The 23,612-nt window shown below is 44.0% G+C and overlaps 1 protein-coding gene across 4 annotated transcripts in view; it reads left to right on the forward strand.

The window, feature by feature from the left end:
- The first annotated feature begins 1,868 nt into the window (after positions 1 to 1,868).
- PBX1 (PBX homeobox 1) overlaps positions 1,869 to 23,612 on the forward strand; it is a 284,693-nt gene continuing 262,949 nt past the window's right edge. Inside the window, exons 1-3 of one of the 4 annotated variants that reach the window (XM_035010055.1) lie at positions 1,870 to 2,322; positions 2,522 to 2,812; positions 6,073 to 6,146. In XM_035010055.1, the coding sequence (XP_034865946.1) occupies positions 2,622 to 2,812; positions 6,073 to 6,146 (265 nt within the window). In that variant the 5' untranslated portion in view covers positions 1,870 to 2,322; positions 2,522 to 2,621. Of the gene's footprint in view, positions 2,813 to 6,072; positions 6,147 to 23,612 lie in introns of all 4 variants that reach the window. The other 3 variants (XM_035010056.1, XM_035010053.1, XM_035010058.1) reach the window with 3 other exon arrangements.

Raw genomic sequence — 23,612 nt, forward strand, 5'->3', positions numbered from 1 at the left:
CCAATAAGTTATTAAGAACTGCTTTGAAATCCTTTCATAAGGGCTCCTTATGTTCCTTATGTTGCCAAACTTGTTTTTTTTTTTTTTTAAGATTTTATTTATTTATTTGACAGAGAGGGACACAGTGAGAGAAGGAATACAAGCAGGGGGAGCAGGAGAGGGAGAAGTAGGCTTCCTGCGGAGCAGGGAGGCTCCATCCCAGGAGTCATGACCTGAGCCAAAGGCAGACGCTTAAAGACTGAGCCACCCAGGCGCCCCATGCCAAACTCGTTTTTGATAATCATTGGGAAGGAGGCTGGTGTGATGAAAAGAATAACATTTTATCTCAAAGCACCTGGCAAGCTTGCCTTCCATTTTGCAGATTGGATACACTGAGGTTTGCAGTGGTTCAACACATTTCTTTTGGCTATACTGTCATCTGGGAATAGGGCTGGCTACACATTAGAACAGTTTAGGTTTCAACATATTCTGGGCTTTTCCTAAGTAATTCGTCTGCCCTTTTATCTTTTGCCCATTGTGACTGCGTAGCCAGTCAGATCTCTCTTCTCACCTTGCCTGATGAAAAGATGGGAGGCAAATCTGTGATCTACTTGGAGGTATGGTATTGGACTTGAGCTGGGAGTTTCTTATTAGTTTTCCCTCCGGTTCTATTTAAATCTTTTTTCATTCTTTCCTACCCATTTTCAATTTGAGTCACCTTGTTCGAATATGTATCTTTTAAAGCACTTTTTAAAGCATTTTAAGTCTCTTTACAAACAACATGGGCAATGCATACATAGCTAATGTGATTCATACATTTCCGGTAGACCCAGGCAGGTTGCATAGTTGAAACACCAGGTTTTTGTAGTGAGCCACACTTAGATTGGAATTTCAGCTTCGACACTTAAAAACTGTGGGACCTTGGACAAGTTATTTAACCTTTCTGAGTTCCCTCTCTGTAAAGTGAAAATCATAATCCATAGCTCACAGAGATGTCTTAAAATAAGTCATGTAAATTACTTGGTGCGTAGTAGGCATTCAATAAACGTCAGTTCGTTTCTTATTCCAGTTAATAATGCTTATTAGACTATATTAAAAACTAGATCCAGACTGTGATAATGCATTTCTTTATAAAGTATTTAAGCCAAATAACTAATTTGCCCCAGGGGGAAGGGAGAGATACGTTGAATTAGATTCATTTGGTGGACTTATTTATTAATCTTTTTTTTTTCTTCAACATTATTTTGTTTCATAGTTCATAATTTAGTTTTCATGCAACAAAAATGCCACTGTTCGGTATTACTTTGAACTCCGCTGTGATTTTTTAAAAAAATCTATTATTACATTTGCCGTTTATTAGAGATCATTATATTAGCAGCTCGATTGTGCTTCATAACTACTTCGTGCTGACAAACTTTTGCTCTCAACAGTTTCCCTGAGGTCTAAGGATTTACAAGGATCCAGTTTTCCAATTGCAATGTTACAGCAAAAGAAAACAAGAGTGGGGGGTAGACTCTCACCGCCAGTGTTCTCTTCTGTAAATATTATACGTTTGCATTGAAGTGGAGCCACATTCTCCTCAAGGACGGCAGCTAAGCCGGGCAGGCGACAAGACTGGGCATTGACTGAGCTGGAGCTCCTGCTACCGTTGCACCTTTAAGGACCGGAGACTTGGCACTGGCCCGGCCTCCTTCCCGGCCCACCTCTGAACTCTGATTGACAGGGCGCCGGGCGAGGAGGAGCCGAAGGAGGCCGCGGAGGAGGCGCAGGGAGGCGAGCAGGGGGAGGAGGGCCCGTCTTCTCTCTCCGACGGCCAATCAGGACAGGGGGGCGGGGCCGCGCGCCCTCCTCCCTCCGTCTCCACCCCCCACCGCCCGCCTCCCGGCTTCCCCGCCCCCTCCCCTCTCCTCCTTCTCGTCCTCCTCCTCCTTCTCGTCCTCCTCCTCCTCGCAGGCTGTGGTTTTTCTGTATGTGTTTCTGGAGTCCTGAGCCCGAGCTAAACAAAAGCAGGAGGCTGCCGGGGCTGCCGGAGTTTGCAGAGACACGGAGGAGGAGAGAGCCTGTGCTCTGCCCGCCGCCGCGGCCGGGGGAGATCTGGCTTTTGCAACAGCCCACCCCCTTTGAGATCACTCTGGCCCGGAGTGGGGGTGGGGGGCAGCGGGGGGTGGGGGGGAAAGTTTGCATTGCAATCCCCCTGCCTTCCTCTCCTTTCTCCCGATCAATGCATATTTGCAAAAGGATTAAGCCACAGATTTAAGCGCCGGGAGCCCATTTCTGCCAGGCAAAGGAGACCGGACTGAAAAACCAAAAGCCAGCTCTGATTTCTTTTCGTCAAGTGGGAAGGTGGTTTATTTTTCTTGCTTTTTGGAGTCAACACCCTTCCCCACCAGCCCTTATCCCCACCCTCACCCCGCAACCCCTTCACGCCCCCCTCCCCCTCCCCACTCCCCATCCTCCCACCAGCCTCTAAAAGAGGCAAAGGGATTTTTTTTTTTTTCTTTTGGTCTTCTTTTTTTCCCCCTTCCCTGTTTATCCTGAAAAGGATCTGAAGCCAGCGTGAAGGATAAAAAGCCTCGGTGCTGCCCAGGAGCCGAGCCGAGCAGCAGAAGAGGAAGAGCCGGGGGCTGCCGTTGCCTTTGGAGATGGACGAGCAGCCCAGGCTGATGCATTCCCATGCTGGGGTCGGGATGGCCGGGCACCCCGGCCTGTCCCAGCACTTGCAGGATGGGGCCGGAGGGACCGAGGGGGAGGGCGGGAGGAAGCAGGACATTGGAGACATTTTACAGCAAATTATGACCATCACAGACCAGAGTTTGGATGAGGCGCAGGCCAGGTGAGATGGAGGCTTTTCTTTTCCTTTCTTGGGGTTTTTTGTTTTTCTCCCTCTCGCAGGGGGAAACAATGGGAACCGAAGCAGCGCAGCTCTTTCTTTTTAAATGTTCTTTCTTTTCCCATTTTGACGAGCAACTACATGGCGGAGGAGTAAAATTGGAAGGAGCGTTGTTATCGAAAGTGTAATCGCCCAAGCCGAGATGTGGCTCTGTGTGTGTGTGAGTGTGTAATGTGTGTGAGTGTGTGTGTGTGTGCGTGTGAATATAGAGATATTCATATATGTCCACACAAACACTCAGGCACGCCGAAAATACTGCCAACCGATCCAAAAGCGGCCCTCGGCACTTTTTACTGCTTTAAAAAAGTATCAGAGAGCAGAATTGTCAAGTTTTGAACAGCATTCCATGCCTTCTTGTTGAGGGACTCCGTAACATTACAAAATAAAATGTCCCAATAACACTTTATTTGCAAATTTAGTGACTCCTCACCTAATTCAGAGACTTTTGCTTTTCTTTCTTGACGTACCCCTCTAAAATTAATTTTTATCTTTTCCCCTTTCTGCCCCCTTAAAAAAAAAAGCAGATTAATTCTTTGTCAGTACTTGTCAGCTATCCAAAAAATATTTTGCATTCATTTGATTCTGTTTCAAAAAAAGCTAATGGAAAGAAGGAAAACATGATTTTGTTTTGAGGCATATTTGTTAGTTTTGGACGACACAGATACTGAGTTTAACTTTATTGTCTCTTAATTTGAGTCAGTTTACCAACCTTCCGTGGCACAGAATGTATGGTCCTTTAAAAAGGGGTGGGGGGGGGACAAAAATCAAGCATGCTCTTTTTCCCATGCTTCTTTCAGGACCAGTTAGAATGCAAATAAATAGAAATGAAGGCATGTGTGAATTTCATGTATTTCAGTACTATAGGACAGGAGGATCTTTATTAAGGAAACAGAATAAAGAAGCTGTTTAGCTTCTCAACTTAATCCACTGCCCAGTATACAGTTCTCCACTCTAGGATTTTACAGTAAATTCTCTTTCAGAATAAAATGTAGAGTTAGTGGCAACCCACTAACAGCTTGCCCAAGGCCGACCTCAAAAGGAAGAATTTTAAAAATCTAATGACCACATATGTCTTTACAGTTAATTACCCTGCTTTGTTAAATCTCAGAAGTAGTTTTTTTTTTTTTTAATATGTGCACAATTCCTATAACCCGAATGACTTAGTTATATGGAGAAGACATCATTATATGTATTTTTGTCCTGTGGAAATAAGGAATTTGAGTTGAGAAAATGAGAAGCAGCTCAAAGCATGGGTGTTATGAATTACACCCTTATTTTAGCAGCAAGCACATGCAACATGTAAACTCAGAAGTACTGAGGTTTACGTGGGCTCGAAAACTTAGAAATGTTCGAAGACTGGAACTATTCTTGATTTTCTTAAATGGGGGAAAGTTTTCAGAAATGAATCGGTGCTCTTTTTGAATTTTATTATCTGAAGAGAAGCTAGTAATTACCGTAAAGTGGAAGTTTTCCCACTGGCTATCTCTTTTAGAATTGGAACAGATTTCTCCATCGCATTGTTCCAGAAAAATAAACTCAGACAGACCAGTAAACTGGTTTAATAACAAGTTTGTGAAGTGGAAAGGGCCGGGAAGGCTGGAGATTTACCACTTTTCTCATGTTGAGTCGTATTCCTTTTTGTACAACTGAGGACAGCCGTGGCTTGGCGGGTCCCCCCTTACAGTGGCCTAGATGCTGAGAGAGATCAGACACAATTTTGGGAGAGGGAAATCTGTTCTCTTTCCATAACCCCATTGATGTGCTGTGGAAATGCAGTATTTCTGTGAAGCCATGTGGGGCTTTTTGTTGTTGTTGCTTTTGTTTGTTTTTTCCATTTGGGCCTCTATGTAAGAATACAATTAATGAAAACTATTTTAAAAGCGCCCCAAAGGGGTCTTTGATACAGTGAAGTATTTTCCACCTTTTTTCCCCACGCCACATGAGAACTCAATCACCACTAAGCTCTTTTTGGTTAAACAATGTAACTCTACTTAGCAAATCCTGCATCTGTTTTTCCTTTCCTTAGCCATACCTTTCTCATGTACATTTATTATTTACAAAGTAAACCATTGGTGTTTTAGACACAATGCATGTGTTTATTTTGATACTCTTGAATTTTTGAGTTTATTGCTCCTTTGCTGTACAGCATGTAGACCAGACTTCTGGTTACTGTTCTTCATGAGGATGTGTCTATTTTTTTTTTTTTTTTTAACTTTCACAAGAATTAAAAAAGGATTGCATGTGTCTGGAGTGCCAGGGGTTTCCATTTGTCTTTGCACATTAATTTCAGTTTGTAAACAGAATTCCCTTCACTGAGAGCTGATAGGATCAGGATTTTGTTTCCAAAACAATATCCTTCTGCTAAGTGCTTCCATAGTAAAATCAAGGGAAAGGTATTGTTTGGTTCCTCAAGTGCATTCTGAATACAAACACACACCAAGAACCAGGTAAATCACTAATCCAAAAGGCAGAATTGTATTTATTTTTTCCCCAATGGGTGCAAGGTCCTAATTGTAAATAATTGAATTTCAACACCTGCAAATAAGCAGTGTGCACACAAGAGGCATAATGTGAACACAGAGAAATGAATTTATTCCCCATATGGGTATGTTTGCCCCTGGCAATGCATTTCCATACTCTTTAACTTGGGGACTGAAATTTTATAAATTGACAGTTCTACTCAGAAGACCTTTCAAGCATCTTGTGTTTATGAGAATACAGGGGCATCTGCGGAATGAATTCGAACACATGGATGAATTAAATTTGAAAACACACACACAGACCGAGAGGCAGACAGCTCCTAGGCTTTGGTGGATGCATAGATTATAGAAACTGTTATCCCATGCTTTTGGCTTTGCCGTAGTCATTGCCCTGGGTAGGATTATTGGTTTAAGAATTCCACTTTGATTGAACTACTTATAAAAAAAAAAATAACACAACACCTAACTCCGCCTAAATGGGCATAATTTAGGTTAGTTCTGTTCTGTAGTTAAATCCCTACTCTATCCCTGCTAATTAACGTTATTTCTTTTTCTATGGCAGGACTCTGTATATTAAGTCATAAAACAATTGAAGCATGCCACAGAGTTATGCTTGGGATATAATTTTGGCTAAATGTTCAGATTTTTTTCCCCCTGTGCTTTATCAGCAGTTTGATCTCGAAAGTCCACCTAAGCTATTATGTTGTTGTTTCTTTCTTGCAGAAAACATGCTTTAAACTGCCACAGAATGAAGCCTGCCTTGTTTAATGTGTTGTGTGAAATCAAAGAAAAAACAGGTAGGACTGAGATTCCAACATTTAAGCATTTTCTTTGGCCAATTGACTCACTTAACCAGCAATGACAAACCCATTATTTAAATATTAAAATTTCAGCATAAAAGTGCTGTCAAGATTGATCGCAGTTTCCAATAGGAAGCCCGAGTAGCTCTGCTTCCTGGAAAAAGCACCAAGTTTCTTTGACAGTTATTATCAAGCATTACTGGTTTATTTTCCTTGTCTCTGTTACCAGCCTCTTTGAAATTGGGGACCAAAGAAAGGTTCTGAGGGGAAATTTATAGAATGATGTGTGCCTTTGGGGGAAAAATATGAAAGTAAAAGTCTGTTTTCAGGAGGAAAATCTTTTTGGCCCATATTTAAAAGCCTCATTTTTTTTGGAGTTGGGCATGGGGGCTAAACTGTTTAAAGTTTCCTTTCCTTTTTTTCTTGTGATTGTACCAAGCAGCAGGCTAAAGGTTCTCAGCGGTGTTGTCAAATACCTTTGTGGAAAGCGCCATACAATGTCAGGTTACCGGTATCTGAGTGCCCTGTGATTTTATAGCAGGGGGAAGCGTTGGTTTGAGGAGAATATCATGCCATGAGATCCCTCATTCTGTTGGTTTTTTTTTCTACTTTCTAGACCTCATATCATGGACTCACACACTTACAACACATCCCAGGAGGGCATTTAAATTTTAAAGCAACAATTAAAAAATAGCAATCATCAATCAGAGGTGTTCTTAAACAACAGATGCTCTGGGAAGGACATTTAGCCACATCCTCGGGTTTGTTTGTGTTAAGCCTTAATTTTCCAAAGTGGGTGCATCTCTCCCTTGTAAAAAGAAAGAGTTGAAAAGCCAATCTGAAACTAGGGCATAAAGATGAAGAACGAGGGGTGCTTATATAAAGCGGGAGCTTCTGCTGGCCTCTGACTTGCTCGCTCGCTTCAGAGCAGTGCAAAGTACCTGCCATCCTATTTATTTATTTATTTTTTACAACAAGGAGTGTAACAGTCAATAATTCATATCTAAACCATATAAGCAAGGGCATGACATGAATGAAAGTGACAATAAATATGATTGCATGCCCAGTTGATATACATTGATAGTTACACATAAAAAAGGGGAGGGGGGAGGGCACACAGGGTGGCTTTCTTTTTGAAAGCTCTCTGTGTTTGTCTTTTTAAAAATAAATAGTTTCAAGATGTGGCCACTGATGGAACCTGTAATTACTTGGGTCTTGAAATCTATGTGAAATTAGTCAGCAGCTCCTTTGTTGAATGTTATTTTTGCTGTGCATAACATTCTAGACAAAGCACCTGAGCAGTGATGTTCAGACCTTCCAGACTTCCAGGTTGCCTTGCCAGAGCCTAACCTTACTGCAAAGCTGTTAATTACATTATTTTAGCTGTGAAACACCTTTTAAGAGATTTATGAATGGTGCATACAAATATCAAAGAGCTTTTCCAGTTTGTCACACTTTTTAGTTTGTTTTTTTCTATTAGAGCAGGAAGCCTAAGTCCATGTCTATTTGTTTCTTCTCTCCTTTTTTTCTTCCTTCTCATTTTCTCTTTTGATCTCCGATGCTTATTTACTTTGAATATTTGGTTTGTTGAAATTTGTCTCTAATAGAGTATGCTTTCCTGCCTATCTTGATTCATGAAATGTAGAAATCAAGACGTAAAGGCATATTTGATAATCCAGGCTAAGGCGACTCTGTTTTTGAAGACATTTTATTAGATTTTTATTGAAAAGGAAGCCCATCAGGGCACTTGAATGTATATTGTGGCCAAAGTGTTTAATTCTGGTCTTCTAATTAAAACCTACTAAGGCAGTAGATCAAAGTGGGTGGGTGTGAATAGAGATCCGGTTCTGGTGTTAAAGAGTTTGTTCCTTCTTCATATTGGCTAAACGGTGATAGGAAGCAGTGGTATTGGTCAAAATCACACTTGAAAGGTGTAATTTATCATTCGCTTGTGTATTTTGCTTCTTAAAAATTTTCTGTCACTTAATGAATTAATGTCTGGAGATTCACAAAAAAAAATCTAAGTTAAGGTTCTGTGTGTTGTCTTTCGAATCCTAGATTTAACACATAGTCGATCAAGTCCTGGAAATTCAAAACAGCAAGGATCCCTGCCCCTGTGTTAAAGGGGAAATCCGCATGCACACACACACACACACACACACAGGGTTTTGGGTTGAGAGGGCACCCATGGGTGAAAGTTTAAAAAAAAAGAAAAGAAAAAAGGGCCTTCCTCCTTGTTTCTCTTCCACTTGTACGTTAGAAGGAGTGAGGGAAGGAAGAAATCCTTCCTGGAATGTTGAGTGTTCTGTGCTAAGGGTAGGGGACCGACGACTGGTGGGTGGAGGAGAAGCCTTTGATTCTAAAGCATGATTACTCCGTTCCTCAGGATTTGCCCAACTCCCCGTCCCTGTGCCAGCATATCTTCCTTGCGGTCGATGTGTCGGAGACACATACAGTGTAAAGTTGCAGGAGGCTTTTTTCCCCTGTCTTGCTACAGAGCTGGTAACCAGATCTGTTGGATGGTCAGTTTCTAGGCATTCCTTCATTGTTCTGGGACTTTTCCTATTGTTACTTCCAAGCCCCCTTGTCTTAAATGAGTATTTTCACGCTTCCATCTCCAGCACTGTAGAGCTTACTTGATGTAGGGTGGGCTCGTTTGCTGGTTTGCATTCTCCCGCGAAGTTGACACATTGGGCTCACCTAGGTCTTTATGTCAGGAAGACGGGACTCTGAGAGGAGCATGGCAATGGCCTTCATTTGCTGCCTTTAGTTTTTTTGTTTTTGTTAATGGTTTCAGTTGGAAAACTCAGAAATAAGTAGGGATGCTAGCAAAGACTGTCTTACCAACCTTTTGGAACTTGAAAGAAACGCATGCGCACAACACCCAAGTAGGCAGCAGCTTCTAAATTACAGTTGATTGATAGGTATTTAAGTCAGAAATTACTGTGAGGATATTAAAAAAAAAACAACAACACCATGTATCTTCTTGCCTCAGAGTGTGGGTGAGTTTTTATTTTGATACCCTTTTGCTTTTTTAAAATAAATGCCAGGAAAAAAGAATGCCTGCAAAATGCTCGTGCGGCAAATCTCAGACGACAGCAAGGAAAAGCTTGTCCAGACCCACAACAATGTGTATTTCAGAAGGGGTTTTCATCTGCTCTTTCCTTCTGGGAACGGAGGAATTTAATACAGAGTTTGGGACCGCTCAGTATCTTATTTTCTCTTGTTTTTTTTTTTTTTTTTTTTTTTAGGAACCGTTCCTTGTCTTCTGACAAATTAGCAATAGGCTGAGTTTTACATATGTGGTGGTAGTAGGGTTGATGGGATGGAAGAGAAGGAGAGAAAAAAAGGCAAACACGCTGCATTTCTTAAAAAAGACCTTGCTTATATTTTCCAGTGTTTCTTTTTTTTTCTACTTTTGTGTCAAAAATCATGCAGGTTTAAAAATGAGGAAAACACAAAAAATATTGGGTGCCATTTACTAAGGAGAATATTTATAGATAGCAATGAATAGCTGTAATTGTTGTGAATAGTTTTTAATTTTAGAACATAATAGCTATCTATGGCATTTTCAGCCGATTTTCCTGTGAATTATCTGCACTGAAGTTAAATCACTGAAGGAGGTTAAAAAATTATTATTATTTTTTTTGCTTCCTTAACACGCTTTTGTTCTCTCTCTTTTCTTTTTTCTCTGTGTTCAATTAACACCCCCATCATAGAACTGTGGAGTTTTTTTTTTTTTTTAGTCTACTACTGTATTTCACTTTTGACACCTTATCTTATTATTCTTGCCTGCCACTTCTTTTTGATACAGCAATTATATTATGGGACTGGTACTCCTCTCTTTTTTACAACATTAGAGAATAATTTGTGTGTGTGTGTGTTTGTGTAAGTAGGAGAGGGGCACTGCTCTATACAGTAGGGGAATAATTCTGATGGTATGAGGCCTTGAGCTGAGCAGGAGTGAAATAACTTTAGACAATTTAGGGTTGCCTCTGCTCAGATTCCTTTTGGGGTCGAAGTAGCAACAGTGGCTTCACAGAAGTTCATCCATGGCAGGCAAATGCAAAAACTTTTTCTTGCTGACCAGTGAATTCAAGTGTTAGATCTTTTCTCTCTCTCTCTTTCGTTGTGTGTGTGTGTGTGTGTGTGTGTGTGTGTGTGTGTGTGTGTGTGGAATGGGGGAGTGAGGGGAGGGAAGTTGCAGCCCAGCTTTCCTGGAACACTACCATTCAGGCACAGCAGTGAGCTGGGCAGAAATCCCGCGACTGGATGATACCCGCTTTATCACGATCTGGATGTAGGCTATGGATGCGCTACACTAGGGCTGATGAGAAGTATCTCTTCTCTCTGGTCACTTTTGTGTGATCCATTTTTAGGAGTGCGTTAGACGCATTCTGGTGGGCAGGAGGGTGCAAAGCACGTTGGGGGCGTGACCTAACAGAACAGAGTATTGGAAGTGTGGTGTCGCTTCTTCTAACAATCAGGGTGCCGGGGAGGATTGGGGAGGAGAGAGATTGAAGTTAAACTGAGGGAATGGGGAGAGGGTTTATGAGAGGGATGCACAGAGAGACTTGGGACCCAGGGACAGGGGGTGTTGGGAGCTGGGGGGAGTGAGGCTGTGGGCTCCCTGTTGGGCCTGACCTGCCTGTGCAATTCAGCTCTCTGCTGGTGGCACGCTTGCCACGTGCTTTTGCGTTCTTCTGACATCCACGAACTTGGGGTTGTATGGTGGGCAAAATTACAGAAATGCCCCTAAACAAGCAAACGAACCCAAACTTAAATACTGCACATATTTAAATAGGAAAGCATTTTAATTTTAATTTAAAGCATAACCCCAGCTTCTTTGGAGACATAATTTACATTCATGCCTTAGGAAAACTTAGCCTTAATTTTGGTTTTAAACCTCTTTTAGGTGGTGGCTGTTACGTTTTGAACGTGGTGAGGTGAATCTAAATATACTTCCATTCCTTTCCCTTTTTATATAAAAAAAAAATTCACCCCCAAAGCCACATGACAGAGGCAGTGTCCAAGGTCCAGCCCCCAAAGACAGCTCTTTTTCATTTTCGTATGACCCTGAGAGCACCCAATCCGCATGGGCTGCCGTTCGTGCCTGGGTAAGAGGAATAGGACATCCCTGGCTGCACCCCTGCCCCTTACCTGAGATGGTGTTGCTGAGGCTTACAGAATGCAGTAATTGATAAAGTACGTGGAGGATTAGTAAGTTATTTGCAAAGTGTTTTGAGCTCCCTGAGCTATCCAAATAAAAGATGCTGTATTTTCTATAATAAATTATGTCAGGACTCATATCCTGTTCCATTTCATAGGATGTCATTGTGTTAACTCTTTCAGGGCAAGGGAACAACACATCCACTAGTCTGTAATCATGTCCTGGGTGGTTGGTCATCTCTCATAGGGAGAATTCTCTGGTTGAATCTTTTGCTCCATCTGCATCTTGGAGATGTCACTTATCAAAACTTGGCAGAGTGATTTCCAGAAAAAAAAAAAAAAGTGCAGGTATAGACTGTCATAGGATTATAAAACCTATCTCCCTTTATGGCAGAATAAGGTCAGTAGTGACTTCCCGGAAGAGCTTCTCACCAGTGACAGCTGTGTTTCAATCTCAATTATTGGTGGAAATCAAGATTGCAAGGGGTAAAAAAAAATCATCCTTTTGGGTTTAGCTCGTAGGTTCCTCTATAGTTTGCGCTGACACTGTTGTCCTGAAGCTGGTACGGGGGTGGGCGCCTCGCAGCTCTACTAGCTCGGAACCGACCACTAAGGAGTTGTAAGACGGTAGGCAAATTGCTTAAATAATTTTAGGAGAAACTCTAATAGTACTGGTAAAGGACTTGGTCTCTGAAGCCACACTGCCTGGGTTTGTATCCCACATCTCCTACTTTTGAGCTCTGTGACCTTATTCGAGTTACTCCACCTCTCTGTGCCTCATTTTCCTCTTCTGTAAAAAGGCACTGATACCTATCTTAGAGGGGCACTGGGAGGAGTAAATGAGGTAATACATGTAAATTACAGTGCCTGGCATAAGCAGTCAATAACTGTTAGCTTTTATTATTTCTGGCCCTGTTTTCTTACATGAAAACGAGAGGCTTGCACCAGATGGTCCCTAAAGACCAAGCCAATTCCAAGACTCTGTGATTCTATGCTGAAAAGAGACAAAAATTGCTGAATTTAAGATTTGCTTTCTTTTGTTTCTCTTGCTGTTCTCTTAAAGTGAGAATTAGCTGTATCTGGCCAAAAAGGCTGGGGCTAGGTTGGGAAAAAAAGGGGACAAAAAGAAGTGGGTAAGAACAAAGACAAAGGGTTTTAATTATCCCCGAACTGGACAACAACTACCTGAAAAGCTAAAGTTGCATATGTTAGGGATAGTGTTCTCTTAGCATCAGCAACTGGAGATATTACATAATTATAGTTAAAAATATTTTATCTCTGAAAACACATAGACCCGTCCATTCAGTTTACAAAGTTTCCAAGTAGGAAGAGTAACACAAAGTGAGTTTAGGGCAACCCCACCTCTTCCTGACTTCCTACTATGTTTCTTATTTAGGAAAAATTTTATCTTTGTCATAATGACAGCCTTGATACATAGGAGGTTTATTCTCTTTTATTCTTTTTTAATAGTTTTTTTTTTTAAGATTTTATTTATTTGAGAGAGAGACAGCACAGGCAGGGGGAGGGGCAGAGGGAGAGGGAGAAGCAGGCTCCCTGCTGAGCAGGGATTCCCGACGTGACGTGGGGCTCGATCCCAGGACCCTGGGATTATGACCTGAACTGAAGGCAGATGCTCAACTGGCTGAGCCACCCGGGTGCCCCATCTTTTATTTTTTTAAAGTAAACTCTGGGGCGCCTGGGTGGCTCAGTTGGTTAAGTGGCTGCCTTCGGCTCAGGTCATGATCCTGGAGTCCCTGGATCGAGTCCCGCATCGGGCTCCCTGCTCGGCAGGGAGTCTGCTTCATCCTCTGACCCTATCCCCTCTCTTGTGTTCTCTCTCTCTCTCAAATAAATAAATAAAATCTTTAAAAAAAAAATAAACTCTGTGCCCCACAGGGCACTCAGACTCACGACCCCGAGATAAAGAGTTGTATGCTCTACCAACTGAGCCAGCCAGGCGCCCCTGATAGTTTTCTTGAAATATATTTCATATACCATGAAATTCACCCATGTAAACTGTACAGTTCAGTGGTTTAGTAGATTCACAAAATCGTACAACCATCAGAACCTAAATTTAGATATTTTTTTATCACCTCCCAAAAAACCCAGTACCTATTTCCAGTCAGTTCATACTTCTCCCTTTGCCTAGCCCTTGTGATTGCTAATCTCTGTCTCTATGGATTTGTCTATTCTGGACATTTCACATAAAATCATATAACATGTGGTTTGTTACTAGCTTCTTTCACTTAGCATAATGTTTTCAGGTTCATTTATGCTATAGCATAGCATCAGTACTTCATTCCTTTTTTTTTTTTTAAGATTTTATTTATTTATTTGAGAGTGAGAGAGAGTATGTGGGGGGGAGGGGCAGAGGGAGAGGGAAAAGCAGACTCCCCGCTGAGCAGGGCTCAGTCCCTGGGCCCTGGGATCATGACCTGAGCTGAAGACTGACTGTGCTATGCAGGCGCCCCAATACTTCATTCCTTTTTACAGCCAAATAATATTCCATTGTATGGATATACCACAGTTTGTTTATCCATTCATCAGTTGATGGATTATTTAGCTTGTTTTGTATGTTTTTGCTGCTATGAACATGTGCATATGAGTTTTGTGTGGAGGTTTGTTTCTCTTTCTCTGGATATATACGTAGGAGTGGCATGCTGGATCACAGGGTACTCTGTGCTTGGTGTTTTGAGGAACTTCCAAACTGTTTCCCTGAGTCTGAAGTCATATTGTAAATGACACCAAGGTTTGTCTTCAGCACTCCCAGCCTTCCATTTCTTTCAACCTTTTTCTCCAGTCAGGGATCTCTCTTTTCCATGTTTAGTTTAGTTCTGTTGTAGTTTTTGTTTTCTTTGATCAATACCTACTCTAAATTTTGGGGGGATAAATTTAAATCAGAAGAATGAATTTCTACCACTCGAATTTCAGGTGACCCGTTCCTGGAAAGGAAGGAGTTAGCAAAAATGATTGGATGATTTTCTGAGTAGCAATTTAGTGTGATAGAGAAAGCATGGACTTTGAGGCAAAACCAACTGGATTCTGTTCTAGCTTCGTGTGTAACATTAATGTTATTTGATTTAACAGAGCTTCCATGTCCTCACCTCCACTGTAAAGATAACAATACTATGTAGGGTCATTTGGGGGCACTAAACAACACAATAATATAAGGCATATAGTTGAGCGAGTATGCTCAATACATGCCAACTATTGTTTTTTGTTTTTTTTTTTCCAAAACCACATGGCAGAGTGTTGACCACCCTTCTCATTAGTTTGGCTCTGACTCTTCAGGTTGGGTTTTCTCCCAGCTCTGTCCAGGGGTTTTAGAGGCTTACCAAAATGCTTCCTGACCCTGCTGCATTTAAATGCTTTAAGTGGTTTTCTGAATGAGAGGAAAACAGACTCTTGGGCAAAGCTCAGCCCAAGGCATCCCAACATACCTTCCTCTCCCCCCTTTAGTCCTAGAGCTCTAGGAAGGGAATCCCATAAACAATGCTGTTCAGTAAACATGTATGTAATTTTAAATTTAATGCTTTAAATTTTCCAGTGGCTCATTTAAAAACAGCAAAAAGAAACAGGTGAAATTCATTTTAAGAAATCTATTTTTAAATCCAAATAGCTAAAATATTTCAACATGTGTCAACATAAAAATTATTAATGAGCTATTTTACTTTTTCTTTTGTACTAAGACTTCGAAACCCATTGTGTATTTTACATTTACAGCACATCTTCAGTGTGGACCAGCCATACTTCAAGCACTCAGTAGTTACATGGGGCCTTCCATGTTGGTCAGCTTGGCCATGGAATGGTTGTTTTGGCATAAACTTTGGTTTTGTTTCTTTTTTGGGCTAGTTTTTGCGCTCATGGTTGTTCCCTACTCAAACTTGATCTGGTACTTCTGTAGAAATTGAAATTGGCTCCTGATGGAAAGCCATGTTCCAGAATAAGGCATATATCTAAGGCAGCTCTTTCTGGCAGAGAATGTGCCACTGGTGGGAGCTAGGATGTGGTAGTTCCCCACTATCTCTTTCTATTTTTTACTTTTTTCTTTCCATAACTCATTGTTTTATGATTCCTTTCCATTCCCTTAACACAATCTGCAATGTTCCCTAGAATAGAATGAGCAGGTGGAAGCAGCCATCTTGTTTTCTGCAGTTGGAATACAATGAACAAGTATGGAGGAGTCTGAGGTGTGACAAAGGTTTGCAGGACCCTGATTCAGGAGTTCTGAGGCCTACTGCTGACTGCTTCCAAAGTATGTTATTTTAAGAATGTCATTTAACCTCTTGATCTTAGGTTTCCACATCCATGGAATGGCCAACTCTAGAAAGCCATGAACCTGACCCCACATCCCATAGATCACAAGTCCCCGCGTGATCCCTGCCAAGGCTTGGGTTCATAGGATGGAAGGCAGGTGGAGCATTGAGAAAAGAAAATTCTTTTTCATTATTATTGCAGTTCTTATTTATCCTTTGACTCCTGGTGTCTTTTCTAGACACTCATGCCAAAGTGGGTACGGTTGGTGTTAAGGCCACTTCCATCAATCAAATTGAATTGCAAAAGGCAAACTGGAGAGGAAAAAAAAATAGTGTTTTTTTTTTTTGTTTTTTTTTTTTTTATTGAAGCATTTAGCATCACATTTACAAGGCCAGTTGGAGGCTGGTCCCAGTTTAATCCACCTTGTTGACTCCGTGACTGAATGCAAATAATGGTTCTTTTGCATCCTTTCTATTTGTAGCAATCAGATTCTAGCCTGGAAATTGCTTTTGGAAAATAGAGTTGTGGTTGCAGGATTGGAAGGGCAGTTTACCTTTGCAAGTTCATACGGAGCAGCCCAGAAAGTTGGGAGACTTGGCTTCGGTTTTCACCTTGGGATTGTGGAGAGTTACTTGTTCACCATTGGCCTCCGCTGAAATAGTGAAATAAGGTCTGTTTCCCACCTACCTCGCTTTTGGAAAGTGAGGCTAGTTAGAAAGATGTTTGGCTTTCATTAAGTGTGGGCCTCTAAGTGTGCGCGGAAAGCGTTCCGCGTTGTCGTGCTTTGAGACAGGGCTGAATCTGCCAGTAGGTCAGAGGAGTAAGTTTACCTAGTGGCCCGCGCTGGTAGGCCGGGGAGAGAGGGCCGCCAGGCGGCTTTTTTCTGAAGGCTGTAGGTGATTTGAGACCAACTGTGTCCCTGCAGGAGTATCCTCCTTATAATTGCCATTGTTAATCGAATTGAAAGTTTGCATCTCTCTTTTGTCCCTAACAAAGAAAGCCTCTCAGGGACCCTAACGGGGAGCCCAGGCTGCCTCCATTCTGAAAGGCCCTCCGCGGATGCGAGGCTGTGCGCGGTGATGCCTTCCTGCAGAATCTGCATGCAGAGGCCCGAGGGCCTTGTACCCAGCTTCCATCAGTAAACACTTGAAAACTAAGCGCGGCCGCCCAGGCCCGCTGCCCTTTGTGCGGCCTGCCGACGGGGGTCCCGGTGGCCCCGCAGCCCCGGCGACGGCGAGGCCGGGGTGGGTGCGCGGCCGCCGCGCGGCCACGTCGTGTGAGCACGGGGTCAAGGGCGCCGGGTCAAGGGCGGCCAGGTGCACGGCCCGGGGAAGCCGAGGGCCGCTCGCTCACACCAGGTGGAGCACGGAAGGCGGAGTCGTCCGGAAGGAGTTTAAGGGGCTGCGTCGCGGCAGAAAACTTTGGGAACTTGGGGGAATGCGGGGCCGCGGCGGCGAGCCACCCGCGGGGCGCGAGGGGGAGCGGCTCCCTTCGGGCGCGAGCGCGGCCAGGCCGGGTGGGGGGATCCCCGGAGTGGGACGGGGGGCAAGCCTCCGCGGCCCCTTCTCCCCGAGCCCCCTCGCCGCGCGCCTCGGCCCTCGGCGCCGCCGACCTCGCTGCCCCAGCCCCGAGACGGGGGGCGGAAGAGGCCCCCCCCCCCGGGGACGGCCCCCTCGGGAGCCTCGCGTCCTTTATTAGGCACCCGGCGGGCTGGCCCGGCCGCTCGCGGTCGAGGCGTCGGAGCTCCGGAGTGAGGGCGCTGAAGGGCGCGCGACCCCTGTCCCCGGGGAGCGGGGCCCGAGCCGCGGTTTCCGAGTGCTGGGTGTGCCTGGTGCCCGTGCGAGCAGACCTCGGTGGCGGTGGCTTTGCATGCAGAGGTGACACGAACGCGGCAGCGTGTAAGCACGTGGCTGAGTGTGTGTGCGCGCGCGCTCACACGCGCGCATGTTCATTTGCAGCTTCTTTCTTAGTTGGCCCTGTGTGGTTTCCTCTCGATTCCATAAATACTCCAGTTGATGCTTTATGGTACTGGAATGAATCAAATGCCATAATCTGAAGTTGCTGCAGAAACCCTCCCTGTCGTCTTGATTTCTCGGCTCTTCCAAGGGAGCGCGTCATCTTCCCCTGGGGAGATTTTTAACCCAAAGAACCTTGATGTACTTCAAACAGCACTGACATTTGTTTTCGTTAAGCGTGGTCTGATTTCTTTAACACTCGAGGGTTTGGGGCCTTCAGACATACCTAGTTTCTTATATGGCCGCTTGTCTTGTCTCACAGGAATGCTTGAAGGGGCCTCCAGCTGCCTTATTTTTGCGAGAGTCTTCGGCAAAGAGAAAATTGATTTGGGGAGTTGTCCCCCACCCCGCTGCCCGAGCACCCCACCTCCCCCGCTGGCCTACTGGAGCCGGGGCAGGAAGGGGCTGTCATCATGCTCATGCCTAAGCCATATTACTTTATTTTTCTTCTTAGAAAGTTACACTAGGAAAGATGTTCTTGATGTGTGATTATTATTCTTAAATGGATTCTTATGCTTTCCTATTATTGCTCTGTTACAGCCCCGCAGAGCAACCACCAGGTCCTACAATAGACCCTCCAGAAACTTTCCATTGAACAGTCGTGGGAGAGCTAGAAGTGGGAAAGGTTGAATTCCCTCATTACTTGGAAAAAGCTGTGAATTAATTCTGTGAATTTCACCAGCCCAGTCTCTGATCCACCAACTCCCAGGCCCATTATTATAATTTCACAGCAGGTAACTCTGGGGGAGAGGATGGGAGGGCCTTATGTAGGTATGTAGGTTGAGAGTCCGCATGTTCCTTCTGACTGTTAAGGACATTGTAGCTAAAATCTAAATGACCGTTCACACCAGCAGTGGTAATAATGAAGAATGCAAGCAGTGATTTTCCTCTGCTCCTGATTCGGACACCCCCATCCTCCTACCTCATTGGACTGACTTCCTCCCTTTGTAGGGGGTTCAGGCTGCGATATCTTGGTAACTGGATTCACTTCCTCAAGGCTTAAAGAGACAAGCATCTCTCTAGTGGCCTCCATGTGGACATTCGTATGCAAAGATTGGTGGTATTGTCAAGGTCCCATTGGAATACATCTTCTCACCTATCATGTCACCTTCCAACTGTTGCTCTCCGTAAGTGGAGGTTATAGAAGCTTCATTGTTTTTCAGCCAAATATTTTTGAACACTCTCAGTTCTGGAGATGTTGGAGGAAGACTCTTCTGTCCCATGGGTTGAATAGTGAAAAAGTTAAAAATCCCTGTCCCGACTGGGTTTAGTTTTTCAATGCCAGCTGGACATTTTCAGTTTAGACCTTCTGGAGGGCATGGTGAAATTTGCAGAGTTTGTACCGTATTTTGGACCATTGATTGCTTTGGCAAATATTTATGGAATTTCTTGTATGAAGCATTATGGGAGACCTAGGAATGCAAATGTGTAAGTAAGCTCTAGCCCTTAACCCTCAAGGAGTTGAGCTCCCGGTCCAAAGAGGAGCCAGAATCATGGTCAGGATCTTTGTAACGTGGCCAGCTGACTTGCTCCCAAAGCCCCTGTGCTCAGGGTGGAATGTGTTCCTTAGGACCAGGAGTGTGGCTGTCGAGGTCATTCTGAACGAAAGCTCATGAACCCTTCTAGTCATATGTGTCGAAGCATGCTTTGTTGGATTCAGAAGGTGCTGCGTTTCACGTAGGCAGCCTGAGAAATGTTCTGTGTCTGAGTCTCTGCATTTTTGGCCTTGCCTTTCCCAAATCTTGCCACCCATTTCATTTGCTCGGCCTTCTCCCCTTCACTCTCTCCTTTGTCCCCTTCCTTGCTCCGACTAGGATCTCCCCCACACCCCCAAATTGCTATTTGCCAAACTTGTGACCTGAGACCACTTGGCATTTCCCTGGGATGGCTGGAATTTACCACCCGCCGAATAGGCATTCTGTGACATTTGCTCACCTGGGTAGCTTAAGCTCCATGGTCTGTGTTGAGGGAGTGCTGAGCGGAAGTGTGAAATTTACCTCTGTGCTCCAGGGTTCTTGCCAGCAGGGAGACAAACAGTGATGCTTCTGGAAGCTGGAATTAATTTTTATCATGGTGCACATATATAGTTATATATATTCAAACACACATTTATTATGTATTCAATAAATGCATGTAGACAATTTGTGCATTATTTGTCATTCCCTAGTCATTATTTTAACAAATTAAATTTTCATGGTTAGATTCTTCTTTCACATGAGTCCCCTTCCCTCCACGGCTACCTTCTTTCTTCCTCTCCCTCCCTGCTGGTAGAAGACACTGGGTTAACTTAATGCTCTTGGAGGCCTTGTGCCATTAGTCCTCCTGTCTCCTTAAGGTTTCGGAGACGCCCGTGATGGCTTTCTCATTGTGGCCTGCCCCCTGCTCTGCTGGTAAGGGAAGAGCTGCCTGTCTCTTTGGATCAAACTGGTCTAGGAGCTTGTTCAGTCCAGTTCCTGGGACAGGCCAGCCCTGGAGGCTTCTCCGGCTTCTCTGGCTCTCACAACCCACAGACGCACAGTCTGTCTGTCCTGGCTGTCAGCCGAGGAAGGGAGGCAGGCAGTGTGGATGGTGAAGCTGTTACTTTCTACTTCTGTTCACCGTGTCCGAGTGATTTGAGGGGAAGAGGGCCCCCCGGGCCCCAGGCTGGGAGATGAGTCGTGTTGGGTTGTCTCAGGATGAAGCAGAACAGGAAATGTCCGCAGAAGCGGTGCTCCTTCCTTCCCTGTAGAGCAGGGAATCCTTCTGTCCATGGGTAATAATACGTCGTGTGCACGGAACGCTTAACTACAGGCAGAGCTACTGTGATTAGCCCAATTTTTAAGGTGAGGAAACAGGTACAGAGAGTTTAATGAACTTCCTTCAAGTCACACAACTAATGAGAGGCTGAGTTGGGACCGGTGTTCCCCTCGGGAAGTTCTATGAAAAATGTGGATGTGTCCACAGAAATACTCATTCCTATTGAATGACAGCCCTTCAGATGGTGATTCTTCCAAGAAAAATTCTGTGGACTCCTACTTAGTTGTCCAAAAAACAGATGGTTTGGCTCTCCCCACCTCTGGTCCTGTTTCTCAGGTACATAAATTTAATTATGTCTTGGCTGTGGTTGGCTGTAAAGCATACGTAAAAGGAGATAAGTCCAAAATTCTCCTTGGGCCTATTTCCTGATTTTTATTAGGCCTCTGCCTGTTCGCTTTTTAGAATCCCCCTGATTTCTTTCAGGCGTTGACCATGACTTACTTTCCTAGGTGGTCTAAAGCTTGACTGCCCCTCTTAGGTGTATATCACCTTTTCTGGTTCCTTCTCAGAAGCCTGGGGTTTCGACAGGAACATAAAGCAGGGCACAGTGTCTGGTTCTTGCACACCCTTCGTGGTCCTGCCGTCCTGTCATATGTCCTTCTGTCGTACCTCCATTTGTGGCCACACTCCAGGCCTCGGGGCACTCCGGTCATTTGAAGTGGTGCAGCTGGGACCTGCCTTGGTGAGACCTGAAGGTCTCCTCTCTGCAGCTGCAAAGCCACTCGGTCAGCAGGGCACCTTGAGCAGTTCCTTTGTGTTCAGAAGTGGACGGTTTTCAGGAGGGGACAGCTGCATCCCATGGGGTGGGGTGGCCCAGAGAGCCTGGTATAAAGGACCTGGGTGGTGGTGAAGTCTTGGTGACAGTGACACTTTCCACGGCCTGTTATCTTCACGTTGCCCCAGGCATTGGGAGGAATAAAGGAAGAATTTAGCATATCCCATGTTTAAGTGTATTGTTTAAAAACAGCTTAATGCCAGAAATACCTTAATAAAGAAATTTTTACAAAAAAGAAAAGAAACCCACCTTTAATTGTACTACCCTAGCTCACTCTCTACTTATAAGCACCCCCCCCCCAACCCCGGGCCCTGTGCTTATATTTCCTTCCTGTCATTTGCCTTATGGCTGTATGACGTTTCCATTTCTTGGGGATGATAACGTACTCAGGGATGAAATTCTCTCCTATTTTTGCAACAGACCCGTTATGGATCTTAATTTATTTATGTATTGCTCATATCATCTCAAAGATGAATTCAAGCAGTTTACCAAAAGGGAGAAGCAAAATGAAGAGATTTACTAAATAAGTGAGGAAAACAGAAGAGAAAATTGTAGTAGAAAAAATAAAGTGCAAAGGAATGTTAGTGTGTAAAATTGCATGCATAAGGATCCTTTCTCACTGTAGACTTTCCAGTCCTTTTGCTGGTAAGGAAATAGCTTCTGCCTCTTTGGATCAAACTAGTCGAGGACCTTATTTAGTCCAGATCCTATAGAGTTGGTTACAGATTTAACTCTCTGCTTCCTGGCAGCAAAAGTGAAAAGGGAAACAGGATCGGTTTCAGATTTCAAAGCACTAAGAATTGAAATGAATCAGAATTTGACTTAATGCAAAATTTCTCCCATCGCTCATAATATGAAGATGCTAAGTGATGTGATAGATGTCCTTTATAACATGATAAACAAAATATTATATTTCATATTTTACCATAGCCCTTTATATATAATGTCCCCATAGCACTCCCCAGATTTTATTATAATTATTGTTTTTTGATCTGATTCCTTCATTAGCCTAACGAATTTCTGGAAAATAACGATCAGGACTTCTATGACCAGCAACACAGTACAGATACTCAGCTCATATTTATTGAATTGAAATGCTGTTTTATCTGTTTATCCTAAAAGGAGATAAATCCATTTATTAACATTTATTGAGTACTTGCTACTAAAAAGAGGGGTCAGTCAAAAGTCCCTGCCCTTGGGGCTGCTTATGGTTTCCTGGGAATAGCTACATCCTAAGAGGTACATTGCGTTTGGCTGGGTAAGTGCTATGTAATAGAGGCATGAACATCTTTTTTGTGGAACGGAGTATCAGATTGCTTCAGATACACTCTCAGTACAGCTGGCTTCTCCCTTTGGAGTTTGTGTTGGGATCTTGAAACCCGGAGGAGCAGGGGGAAAAACAGGAATGATGAGGGCATCTGAGAGTTTTGTGCCAGACAGAGGTGATGGTCTTGCTGATTTGCTTTCTCACTTCCATTCTCTTTTAGGAAAGAGGGTCCTATTCCTTGGCTAATTAACCCAACCTCCCTGGACCCCAGGTTTCCCCTACTGGGGTGGGGCAGGCGGTGGGGCCCCTCTTCCTGATGGGACTAGCAGTCTCAGCGGGGAGACTCTGTGGTTCCTTTGCCCCTAGGCGGCTGGAGTCAGGGCCACCACTACCGTTCCTGGGGCTGGCTTCCAGAGAAAACACGGTCCAAAGACTAGGAAAAACAAAGGATCCTTGGGACATACTTGTGAAATAGAGAGTGAAAAGAGCAAGTAACTGCCACATTTGGCTTTTACCCAGTTTTGTTATTATTAGATGTTCATTACTACACTAATCAGAGAGAATTTTTACCTTCTTTTTGTTTTTTAAGATTTATTTATTTATTTTAGAGCGGGGAAGGGGGAGGGTGGGGGGGAGAGAGAGGCGGGGGTTGGGGGGCAGAGGAGAGAGAGTCCCAAGCAGAATCCAGGGCCCCACCCGGGGCTTGATCTTGTGACCCCGAGATCACAACCTGAGCCAAAACCAAGACCCAGAGGCTTAACTGACTTCACCACCCTGGCGTCCTGAGAATATTCACCTTCTTACTTCCCTTCCTCTCTCTTTTCCTTCCTTCCTCCCTCCCTCCCTCCTTTCCTTCCTTCCTTCCTTCCTTCCATTTAAAAACATTTACCAGGTACTTCTAAGCTAGGCGTACCGGGCTCCCCCCTCGATCTGAAAGTAGAGTGTCCTGTGACACTTAAGCCAAAGGGCATAAAGCAAAGAAACAGCTACCATCAATTTATACGGAAGACATTTTTGAGTGTTCCGAGACTCTCTTTGCCTTTTCTGATACCTTGGGACACATCTTGCTAAGGGAGGCACAAAATACCTGGAGAGAAAGCTCAGGTGCTCATGGGCACAGGGTCAGAGTTCTGCAGCTGGGACCTGCCTTGTTGCCTGTTGCTGAGGTGCTGGGTGTGGGTCCT

This window comes from Mirounga leonina, unplaced genomic scaffold (genome assembly GCF_011800145.1).
Source record: "Mirounga leonina isolate KUSES-001 unplaced genomic scaffold, KU_Mleo_1.0 Mir_154, whole genome shotgun sequence".
NCBI classification, from domain to species: Eukaryota; Metazoa; Chordata; class Mammalia; order Carnivora; family Phocidae; genus Mirounga; species Mirounga leonina.